Raw genomic sequence first — 12695 nt, 5'->3', positions numbered from 1 at the left:
TTATTCTGTCAATAGGTCCCAATAGCTTAATTTTGAACAACCAGCCTTCGTGTTTTTAATCTTTAGGAGACATTCAAATGTTTGCTTTTTGTATATTGTTAATTACCTTTAAGAATAACTTTAAAATACGTTTGTAATTATGGTGTTGCCAGGTTGGTTGTGTTTTGTCGTGGGAGATAGGAGGATGCTACATTACAAACCTGGCAACTTTGGCTATGCGCTGGATACAGCAGCCAGCATGGCGGACAGCGAAAGTGATTTGGAAACAGACGGGCTTGAATCAGCCCTGGACACATTGTGTAGTAGCCACTGCAGCAATGAATCATCTCTGAAGAGCAAAGATTATTGCTCTGAGTTTTGTGAGGTATGTTGGACTCCATTTTGTTGGCTAGTCTACTGAGTCGGTGTCTGTTTATTGCTAACGCTACTAGCTTAGCTGGCTAGCATTAGCCTCCAGACTAGCTCTACTAATGCAGTTGTGTAGCTAGCCAAGACTGTGGCATAGCCCATCAGAAACAAAACAGAAATAGTCAACAGAATGATGATAGGTATAAACTGGGCTCCCGGCTAAGTAACTCCATGTAGTAACTCTGTTTGTAGAGATCTGGCATTTGATCATGCTTAGCTTTATAGCAAGTCCGCTAAGCTAATTAACGGTAAGAGGTCTTCTAACGACCTATGTAACTACTGTTATTAACATTTTATGAAACAATGAGTAAAATGCAACATATTCTGCTCTGAAATGCCACTAGTTGATATGAAATGCCAGGTTAGGTAACCTAAATACTATAAGATTTACAGCCACCAATGGAAAACTTAATTTTAAGCCACCATGTAACATGACGTTATCAACAGTAACGTTAGTTTAAAGATTGCAAGGTGCACATACTACAAGCCACAAGCCTGAAGTCATTGCATGTGGCCCTGTCACCTCAGTCTGATTTCAGCCTTTCTTTTAAAGAAACAGTGATTAACGATATTTGGGCCGAATTAGTTTACACAATCATTTAATCCTAATGAGTCCCACCTTTTGGAGAGGTCTGTTACCATAGCGATGTCAATCAGAACAGAGTTATATTATGACGAACTGTAAAACATGACACAGTATACACATGAGAGCTCTACAGCGTTTGCACATATTGACTGAGACTCTTTTTGATGCAGTATGACAGTTAGTGAAATGCTTTGTAAGATGAGTACTTTGGTGGTGGATATGGTGGTCATTGTTTTGTGCCGAAGGGGTTATTACAATAAACAGTAATTTACAGTGTCTTGAGAAAGTATTCAGTCCCTCTCACTTTTTGCACACTTTATTTTGTTGTAGATTTAATTTTAAACAGATTAATTTGATATTAATAACCTACAGCGACAAAGTGAAAATTTGTTTTAATTTTTTTTAATTTAAGATAATAACAAATTTGTTCTAAAAATCAAAAACTGAAATCTCTCATTTACAAAAGTGTTCTACCCCTTTCCTGTGGCACTCCAAACTGTGGTCAGGGACATGAAGTCCAAGGAACTCTTTGTAGACCTCTTTGATTAAATTGTGGGGAGGCACAGATCAGGGCAAGGGTATAAAACCATTTTAAAGCTTTGAGTGTTTAGGAGCATTGTGGCCTCACTAATTATGAAATGGAAGAAGTATGGAACCACCAGGAGCCTTCCTAGAGTTGGTTGTTTGGTCAGACTGAAAAACTGGGCAAGAAAGATCTTGGTCGGGAAGGTGACCATGAACTCCGTAATTGCTCTAACCATGCTTCAGAAGTCCTCTGCAGAGATGGGAGAACCTGTCAGAAGGACTACCATCTCAGCAGCACTTCATCAATCAGGTCTTTACTGTAGAGTGGCTGGATGAACGCCACTTAGAGTAAAAGGCAAATGACAGCCTCCTTGGAATTTGCCAAATTGCATTTAAAGGACTCTTAGAGCATGAGGGGAAATTTTTCTCTGATCTGATGAAACAAAAATTTTACTCTTAGGGAAGAACTCCAAGCACTATGTCAGACAAACACCAGGCACTGGTCATCACCTGGCTAATACCATGCCTATGGCGAAGAATGGTGGTGGCAGCATCATGCATCTCAGCGAGTTGAGGGAATGACGAATGCAGCCAAATACAGAGAGGTCCTTAAAAGAACTCCAGAGTGCATGTGACCTGAGACTGGGCTGACACTTCACAGTCACTTCCCATCCAATCTGATCGAGCTTGAGAGGACCTGCCTAATGTACAAATCCAGGTGTGCAAAGCCTGTAGAGACTTACCCAAGGAGACTTGAAGCTGTAATTCCTGCCAAAGAGGCTTCTACAAAGTCATTAATTAAGGATATATATATGTGCGTGTGTGTGTAAAATATGACTGTGCTAAATTTTGTTCTTTTGTTCACTATGTTCTTCCTGCACAGCTGGTTGAGGAGTACACCGGGCAATGGCAAGTTCCTCTCCCCCAGCTGAAGGTGCTGCGGACAGCACTCTGCAAGTTCACCGAAGCCACTGCTCCCTTCCCTGATGACTGTCAGCACATCCACTATGTTCTCAGTAGTCTGGCCTTGTAAGTAGTTTGTTCCTTGGAAACGGAAAACTGGCGCATCAACTTCAGTGTAGAACCAGTTACTATTATTTGGAGCCATGTGTGGAACTATTTTATCATCAATGACCCCTCTGGAAAAAACTGGTCCTTTTAACAAAATGTTGCTCGTTGTGGACCTCAGGGTAACATAGACAGACAATGAGGATGAGTCCAGAACAAAAAATAATGGTAGAAAACTGAAACTAAAACTGAAAGCTGTGAACTAAAAATTATTATGTGTTAACACCACACAGACTTGAAGTAACACAGTAAGTTCTCACTTACTGTGAGGTGTTTTGGTAAACCTTTTTTCTCTCACTGTCTTGCAGGAGCTTCTTTGAACTGATGCTGTTTTTCAGCAAAGAAGAATTTGTGGAAGACCCTTTAAAAGACATCCTTGATTCCTTTCAGGTGACAAAAACTGACCCACTGTCTCAGTCCTTTGTTTTCTAATTCACACAACACACTTTCATAAGACCCAGCTGCCCTATGTGCCATTAGTAAGCTGTGCTCAGTGTTAAGTGACAGTTACCAACAGCTGAAAACACTACAACACAGTTGAGTCTTACCCTTCTACAAACAATGACGTTTTACTACTTCACTGGTCATCTCACAAAAAGGTTATGTGTTCGTAAAGGAAATTTTTGTGAACCAGCTTTTTGCCACTCGTTGCAGGATTGTCACTCTCGGCTCCTGCGGCACAGGAATGGCTACCTTCAGCATGTGAAGCAGACCATCAAAGCAGGAGGCCCATGGGAGAATCCAGTGCTGCAAGGAATCCTGAAGGAGGCAGACTTGCCACCGAAAGAGGGTAGGCTCATGACCATTATACATTTTTTAAATGATTTTAATTATTAGCTGACAAAGCATAAACACAGAGAGCGCTGCATTGTTAAGTGGGGCTCTCCACTCTTGTGACAAGACTCAGTTTTGATATGATTCACTGGGGTTGTGTCATCAACAAATGTATATAGTTTAAGGGAGAGGAGTGGTGAGAGCACACAGCTCTGTCCAGCAGCAGTGATGATTGATAGGGAGCGTGATAGGTAGTGTTGTAGACTCACCTTCATGTCTGCCATTCACTAATCAGAATCACACTGTCAGTCCACACTGTTCAGAAGTTCACAGAAGTTCAGCTGCTCCTGTGTTGTATTGATTTGCTCTGAATTGTTCTGCTGAATATAGATCTAGTCCACAAACATGACTCCAGCATTGGACCTCCAAGTGTGATGTAGGATTTACAAAGGGCTCCGGTTGGCTGCGCGATTACAGTTTCAGGATGTTTTTTTCTGTTCTCTGTTTTGTTTTTTTGGCCCAAGTTTTAAAATCTCCCCTGAGGTCGTTGATCTAGTGTACCTCAGAGTTTTCTTGCAGGCTCTTGGCTATCATTTTTGGTTCTGACCAGATTTTGGGATGTGTTTTAAGATACCTATGATTTTACAATACATCAAACCCTTTACATCAGAGATCGACAAAACTCACTGGCTAGTATAGAATGCTAATGAAACCGACATCACAGGTGGATGTTAAATTACTCTATTTAACATCACCCTAGGCCACACTTGTATGTAAATACTCCCATATCATGCACATTAACACATGTGATTTCCTCCCATGTAGTTGAGGAGTACTTGAGCGCAGAGTTGCCGGTATTCTTGGAGCTGCGGGTTCGTTATCTGCAGGCCTGTGAACGAATGAAGGAGGCTATGGCCCTAGCTAAAAGCTGCCTGGAAAATCGTGAGGCCGGCAAACACCTGTACTTCCATCAGGCCTACCTTACGTGCCTCTACAAGGCCTCACTGCATGAACATCTTCACAAGGAGGTAAGAGAAGAAGAGCAGCACAGACAAAGAAACGACAGAAAGGATTAGCAATGTGAAAAAATAAGGGGGTGTAATGTACATGAATGTGTTTGTTCCTTCAGATAGCAGAGGTGGAGATGAATGGAAAGGATTACACCAGCCAAAATGGGGAATAGAAAAATTTCATTCTTTGGTCTGTCTAAATTTTGGACAATAATATGAATAGAGTTGAATATATAAATCAACCAAAAAAACGGTGGAAATGTAAAAAAAAAAAGAAAAGAAAAAGAAATTAAAACTTTTATTACAAACAAGACATAATAACAATTTTTGTGATAAAATAAAAATAAAGTGTAATAGGACACATTATTTAGAATAGTTTCTTCTGTTTCTGGTATCCTTTCATCAATTGTAATGCATGTTGATTTACTTTTTGGTGTATTTTTTATTTTTTTTATTCATGTGTGTGCATCTGCATATTCTCTTCCTCAGATGGCAGAGATAGATGGTCGTGATGCAGTGGAGATAATCTGCAACACAGAGAGTGTTGAAAAAGATGAGCTCCTGTTGTCACTGTGTAAAGCTTTCCTTACCCAGCATCTACACAATGGAGACATGTATTACATTTGGTAAGTATGATGTTCAGACAAGTACATCACACTAATATAACTATAAAACATCTCCTCGGCTTTCACTCTTGAATGTTATTTTCAGTAACTTTCAGTAGCATTGTGTAAACATTGTTTGCACAATATGTGTATATCCAAGGGGAGTTATTGGCAGGATACATATATTGATTTCTTAATTTGGTTCAGTACCCCTCTGTTTATTGAATGAGGAATTATAACATCTGTTGAATGAAAATATAACAAAACTAGTCTTTGACTTTTCAACTGCTGCCTTTCTGCAGGGACCTGGTGTTCATCTGGAGTAGGTTGCATCTTAGGGCCCATCCCTCGAGACAAGGCTTCCTGGCTGAGTGCTTACAGCTGGCTTCCTCTGCTACCAACGTCAGAGCCATCTTTCCCTTCATCAAACTTGTCACCACAGAGGTGCGGTGTGTCATCACAGCATCATCGTTTTCCATGTTGTGCTCGTCAGGACAAATGATAAGAAAAGATTTAGAAAGTATTCAGACCTTTTTGCACACTTTATTATGTTGTAAATTTAATTTCAAATGGATAAAATTGCCTTTTCAATTAAATTTCAAACTGGAATTAACATTTACAAAAGTGTTCAGCCCTCTTGCCCTGACATCCCAAATTGTGATCAAGACTATCCTGTTTGCTTTAGTCATGTGTGAGATCTGTCTACAACTTGACTGGAGTCTACCTGTGGCAAATTGAACTGATGGGACATCGTTTAGAGAGGCCCACACCTCTGTATGAGGGCTCACAGTTCACACTGCATGTAGGGACAAAAACAAGCCATGATATCCAAGGAACTCAACGCAATAAAGTGTGCAAAAAGCGAAGAGATCTTAAACTGCACCTGTATATATTTCTTTGTTTTATGCAAATTAATTGTAAACAGTGTAGACTTCTGCAGTCAAAATTAACATTTTTGGGTTTTCTTTCATCTTGGCTGTAGTAATTTGATACTTCTGTCTTCTACCAGTTTACCTAATTTAAAATAGTATTGTTTACTTTTTTAAACAGGTGGGTAGTGAAGGAATCCAGATCTGTGTAGAGCTTTGTGCCAGGGCCTTTCAACTGTGTGACATGCAGGCTGACTCTGTAACCCGGTCATTGGTCTGCAAGACCATCGCTTTCCTGCTGCCTCATGACCTGGAGATCTGTCGAGCGTGTGCCCTGCTGGTCTTCTGCCAGGAACGCAGCCTGGAGGCTTATCGAACCGTCTGCCTGCTGTACATGCATCCTGACCAGGAGCAGCATCCCCACAACAGCCCCGTCCGGACCAATGTTCGCTTCCATATTCTGCAGGTTGGAGAGGGTGAAAAGGGGAAGATGTTCAGCATCCTTTGATATATTGGATATATTAGCGTTATGATTTGCGCCTAACATTTTCACATCTTTGTTTTCCAGATGCTGAAAGAGCGCCTGTGCTTTGATCCTGAGTTTTGGAACTTCCTGACCCTCAAGACCCATTGCTTGGAGTTGATAAGTGACAAGGTCATGAAGGCTGCTGTTCTAAATGAGATGAAGGAAGAAGAAAAGGAATACAGTGAAGAGCTTTTAACAAATAATTGTTTAAATGACTCTTGCACTCAAGGTTTAAATTTATGCCAGTGCACTGAAGCTACATTTGTGAACCAAGACCTTCCAGAACAGCAGATTAAAGATGGAGAGGCAGGAAAGTGTGTTTCTCCATCAAATAATGCTCCCTTAAAGAGGAGGAAATGGAGGAGAAGGTTACGAAGGAGAAAACACTCAGCATCTGACGATGAGGCAGACCCTGGTGATGATCCAGAGATCAGATACAATCTCAAATCCACCTCTTTGGGTAATAAGCCTGTGTATTCACTAAGACGCAATCACACTAACTTGGAAAATTCAACTACTGCAAAGCTCCCACTAAACCGCAAGAGAGAGTACTTGTCTAGATGTGTGAAGAGCCAAATTTTGAAAAGAAAAGGACGGAAGAAAAGATGGTTGCAGGGTCTTCCAAGGCCGGAGCAGGTACAGACAGTTAAGGAGAAGAAGGTCAAAGTTAAAGGGAAAAAACGAGGAAGGAAGCCTTTATTTAAATTTGAACTGTCTTACCCTGATAATGAAATATTCCTCACTGAGGACGAATCTGGTTTTGAGCAGAAAACTGATACAGAAGACAAAGAGCAGGATATGCCTCGTCTGGAGAATGAACTTGAACAGAAGAGTGAACATGAAGAGAATCAAATAGACCAGATGAATGACCTTGAGACAGAAATTGGACATACTGACTTGGTCTGCCTTAGTGGGCTCAGTGAACAAACTCAGCTTCGTTCCAAGCTTAGTGAAGGTTCTCCCAGTGAGCCTCAAGCTGCTGTTCTTGCTGCTGAAGCTGATCCTGAGCTTGATGGACCTCCATTGGAGTTACTGGATTGTCCAATAGAACTGTTGCACAGTTACTCACTTAATTCCAAAAAGCCTGATGGTGAGAAACTGCAAACTCAAGAATCCTCAGCACCAGATGAGCTTAATGGTGATGAAGAGCAGGAGCCCCAGCCTACAGTGGAAACAGAAGTCTCAAATACTGAGGTCAGTTATTTGTCTATAATTACCCTCCCAGGAATTTGATAATGTAGGTTTATGTAACAGTTGGATTAGTAGCATTTTGTTTTTCAAGAAACCATGATGTGTTTACACACACTTGTGAGTTCAGTATTTGAAAGTGTTACTAAAACATGAACACACCCTGTGTATTATTAAGGGAAACAGAGAACAACAAACAAGTGGTTCTAGTGTCTTTTGTTTGATATTTTATTTGACATTTTTTCTGTTTAATTCATAGCATTGATTTCAGTGGTTTGTTGTCTTTTCTTCAGGTGAAAGCCAAGAGAACATGGAGGGACAGAGTGCTCCGTACTCAACAGTATGCCCATTTGACGTACCACTGCAACTTCTGTCGCAAAGACTATAAAGGCTTGAATGTTATGAGGCACGCTCTCTCACACCTTAAGAGTAGCAAACTAAGATGTATACTATGTGAAAAACGCTTTAAACAGCTTCCTTTTGCCAAAAAGCATGTTCTGGACCACATTGATGAAATGTGCAAGCAAAAACCTCCAGATAAGGAGCCATGCACCAAGGACACCCCAGCTGCTAATGGAATAGCAGATAATGTGGAAGATCAGAACGAGCCTCAGGATGAGAATCTTACTTCCATTTCTGATGAGGAAATTCCAGGACAGAAACCTGGAGGCAAAACTAGAGTTTCCAGCCTCAAGAGGGAAGATCGAATCATCAGAAACCTCCGCACCCTCATCAAAAAGACATCCGTGCTACACAAAAAGTGCAAGAACCCTAATGCAAATATTTTTAAGCAGGTAGATTTCAAGGATGAGCAGGTAGTCATTAAAGATGGCCTGGTGATTGTAAAAGATCCATCTGTGATGGAGAAGGAGGGGGATGGAGAGGGGAAGGAGAACCCGGTAGGAGAAAATGGCTATGGTGTGGACATCACGTATCACTTGTGCCCTTCAGAGTCCTGTGATAGAGTATTCTTGAGGATCAGCACCACACTAACAAAGCATGCGATCAAATGCCATATTAATGATGAGAAAGTGCTGGAGAAGACTTTCATTTGGGCCAAGCACAAGTGTTCCCTCTGTCTCAGGTAAGATGTACAGTATATCAGTCATCACAGACTAACTTACCTACATTTAAACTTGGCCATTTTCACATAACTGAGTTAATGACTGCATCTGCCTTGTGATTTAAAAAAAAACAAAAACAAAAAAACAAACTGCACCTGAATTGAAAAAACTGTTATTTTTATTATTATTATATTAAGTTCCAGTATAACAGGCCATTAATAGAGATTCCCAGTTCTATATCAGCTACCTAAATCACAAAATTGATTAAATTATGAGTCAGTTAGCAACTCCTACCTTTCCAGCAAATGAATGTGGGACAGCTGATGTACAACATGGAGAATGATGACACACCAGTTGAGATTAAAGCAGCACCTTTCTAGTTTTGGTTGTCTTTTGGATTCCAGACCAACTTGTGTTTGTTTTGTGAATTCAATGGAAAAGTAAGTAAAGTAATGCATATTCAGATTCACAACCAATTTATTGGGGGGCTGAGAGGCAATTTCTTGCTTTACCTGCTAACTAAAGTGGTAATGATAAGAGTTAGTAGTTCATACTCAATACAGTGTTTACCATTTGATATGCTGATTTCTGTAACAGTCTGTTACTGTGAGAAATTCCTCATTTGATGCCAAATATACAAGAAGTTTCTTTAAATTTCAGCATTCTTGTATACTTTCAGCAGAACTTATTTGGATTATTCAATTTGCTGCTAAATGTTAATTAATGCAAATTGTGTTTCTTAGGTGAACTTACTGTGCTGACTGTCCTTTCCACCAACAGGCAGATGCAGTTCCTCCAGCAATATAAGGATCACATGAAGCTCCACGATACCCCTCTCCAGCATTTCTGCTACCATCTGGAGTGTAACCAGCGTTTCTTGACGCACCAGGAATTGAAGGACCATGTCAGCACCCACCAGCCCTTCAGACCCCAGTGTCCCTTCACAGACTGTGAGAAGCTCTTCTCAAGCCTTCAGGGACTCTATGACCATGAATGGAGACACTACATCCCAGCGCCTCAAAGAGAGGAGTTAGAATTGGGACCCAGCAGACAGAAAAAGCAAAACGCTGAAGCGCCGTGGAAGCAGAGAGTGAAGGTCGAGGAGTTATGGCTGCAGAATAAGAAGGGGCAGAGCGAGAGTCCCACCCCTGATCATGTTGAGGCCACTAATTTTGAGTGTCTTGAGGAAATTAAAACTGAGGAGGAGGATTGTGAAATAAATGTTGCAAACAGTGGTGAGGATCTGTCCAGATCAGATAATTATTCAGAGGACACTGTCAAATGCGAGCCCACAGATGACAGCAAACCCGACATCAATGGATATGAGGATGTGGCAACAAATGCATCTGACGGATCAATCTCCACTTCCCATACTGTTGCTGCTGGAAACACTCCAAGTAAGAAGTGTAGAAAAAGAACGCCAGTCGAGTGGGACCCTTTAAATGTCCGAGACCTTGAGGATTTGTCCACTTTGTCCGAGGGAGTCCAACAGAAACTGGGAGAGCCGCACATCACTGAGCACAAAACCTTCAAACCCGAAGATCCCGCCTACGCCACTTTTGTCAAAGCCCCCTTCATCCGGCCACCACCCTCCACATACCTGGATGAATCCCTGCTCTCAATGCGCAAGAGGAGGTCCACTGATGAGGCTGCTGCGAGGAAAAACATTTACTGGAGCAATAAGAAAAAGAAGGAGCCCGTCCCAGAGCAGGAGCAGCGGGTGGAAGACGTGGCCCCTGAGCAGAAGATCAGACATCGCTGCGACAAATGTCTGTCATCCTTCAGCAGCTTAGAAGAATTGCAGAAACACCAAGCCCTTAACACCTGCTCTGCACTCTTTGGCTTTGATTCAGATGATGAAAGTAAATACACTTGATTCACTGATTATGAATACAGTTCATAAATATGAATATGTCCAACCCCTTTGGACCACTGAATAATTGTTTTTGTTCTGTTTTTTTTATTTCTAGGTTAGTAGTGCGTGAAGAGGAGCTGTAGGTCACCTGGCTCAGGGTAAGCCTTGAAGATAAATGAACACTGGAACCTTTTCTCAATACTCAGATACAGTACCTATTTAATTCTTGGATACCAGTTTGTCAACAATGACAGGAAATGTGCCAAAATGGTAAATGGAAGGATTTTATTGATTGATAAAACTTCTCAAGCAATAACGTTGACAGCTAAAATTGGTTTTTAACTAATTTTCTTCAAAACATCTTCAGTGTGCACTTTGTCAAATACGCAAAAAAGGTGATAAATCTATTAATTCTCATAATCTATGATAGGTCAATATTTATTCACCTTTTTAAACAAAATTGGTTATAAAAAAAACAAATTTTGTTTTCTCAGTATATCTAAAAGTAACTCAGAACAATGTCTGGGAACTGAGAAACCAACTATGGCCCAGGACAACTTCCACATGAACCATAAACCATAAAATAACTTCACACAAATCACATGTATTCCTTTTCTGTATTTGCATTTCTGAAACTTTGTCACTAAGTAACTATACACAGTTTCAACCTGACTTTCAAGTTTATTCCTTGGCAAGTTCTGACAAATGTAATTCAGTCATTCATTTTTCCCGAATAGGTAGGAGGAGGCGAAGCTGGATGTGTGGATAACTGAAATGCTTTTGCCTTATAAGGTACTACTACATAGCTTGATAAACACTCACCCACAAATGTTGTTGTCAGTCACGCAACACATAAGATGCAAAATGCTTTAGTCAGTGTGGTTTGCGCCACACTCCAAATCATATGTTTTCGTCAGTCAGGGCCGTAAACAGCAATGGAAAAATCCCCCTCAATGTTTCTGGCAAACTGCATCCCATTTAGAACTTGGTATAGCTATAAAGATTACTCTAAATGCCATATCCTTCATCTTCCACTTTAACCTATGAGGACTATAAGGCACATGTCAAATATACTGAAGCCTTTAACATTCAGATAAAGTGAGCCTGAAAGATTCACGTTTTTTAATTTGAACTTAAACTGGCTTTCTTCTTCACTCACCCTTTTTAGATCAATTAATTTTGTTTATTTTTTTGCAAAGATTTTAGAAGATAAAACTGTGGCCACCAAACCGATGTTTTTCCCTGGTGACTTGAGACTCAAGGCTGTGGTGTTGAAAATGATGCCATGAACAAGGCCTCATTCATGGCTTCAACTTATGATTTTAAAGTGATGTCCTTAGTATGGACTTTCCATTCAGTACAACATAACCAGTGTTTTCAACTGTATAAACTATTGTGAAAAATCCTAATAATTGATAGAAAGTTGAGCTCAGTGCGTGTTGCTCCCTCTGTTCAGAATGTATAGTCTTCCAAATGAACCATGCGCCACTCTAAGCTTTGGTCTTTGTAGACAGGATGTATAAAACAGGTTTATTAGACATGACAGTAACAGTGGATATGTGATGGTTGTCCTCTTTCCACGTCTCTGAACCATTAAAATTGATTTCAATTCTGAGTAAATCCTTAAAATCCTTGTCACATACAGACACTTTTAAAACTGTAAGGAGAAAGTGTTTTCAGCTTAATGTGTGTGGGCTGTTGTTTTCAGTAGTTAGGCAGAATTGGGTTTTGCCTTTGTTAACTAGTCCTCTGGTCATGGTATGACAACATGAATCACTTGACTCATTGAAGCCATGACCAAAATGTCCGAAACCATGTAAATCTGCCTTCATACTGTCACACTAATTCTTGTACAGCATATGAATTATTCACAATTTTATTAGTGCCAAGACTGAATCAGTGTTAGACTGTAGGTAAACAGAAACATTAAAGATCAGTAAAACAGCTTTGAATTTCAGTTTGACATTGTTACTCAGTTTAACTCAATGATCATGTATTTCATTATGTAGTATATTTTATATTGGTCCTTTGTTATGTATATACTTTTGAGATGGTTGATCTGTTTGATAACTTTTTAATGTAATGTTTTTATGGGACTGTGCACTTAAACTTGCTATTTATATGTAAAAATGTTAATAGATTGGATTTGTAAAGGTAATGATTCCTCATCTATTTTTCTTAAAGAAAAGGTGATTAAAATTGTTTGAATAAACAAAT

General features: G+C 40.1%; 1 protein-coding gene across 1 annotated transcript; it reads left to right on the top strand.

The window, feature by feature from the left end:
* The first annotated feature begins 248 nt into the window (after nucleotides 1-248).
* On the top strand, nucleotides 249-12661 carry znf654 (zinc finger protein 654). The gene is made up of 12 exons (XM_022741341.1): nucleotides 249-364; nucleotides 2403-2548; nucleotides 2896-2977; nucleotides 3242-3377; nucleotides 4187-4389; nucleotides 4861-4997; nucleotides 5279-5420; nucleotides 6027-6311; nucleotides 6414-7565; nucleotides 7853-8643; nucleotides 9404-10485; nucleotides 10594-12661. The coding sequence occupies exons 3-12, from the start codon at nucleotides 2912-2914 to the stop codon at nucleotides 10596-10598; spliced, it is 3999 nt and encodes a 1332-aa protein (XP_022597062.1). The 5' UTR covers nucleotides 249-364; nucleotides 2403-2548; nucleotides 2896-2911; the 3' UTR covers nucleotides 10599-12661.
* The last annotated feature ends 34 nt before the right edge of the window (nucleotides 12662-12695 follow it).

The sequence above is a fragment of the Seriola dumerili genome, unplaced genomic scaffold (assembly GCF_002260705.1).
Source record: "Seriola dumerili isolate Sdu_G_001 unplaced genomic scaffold, Sdu_1.0 BDQW01000052.1, whole genome shotgun sequence".
NCBI lineage: Eukaryota > Metazoa > Chordata > Actinopteri > Carangiformes > Carangidae > Seriola > Seriola dumerili.
This window is presented reverse-complemented; position numbering and strand designations above follow the sequence as displayed.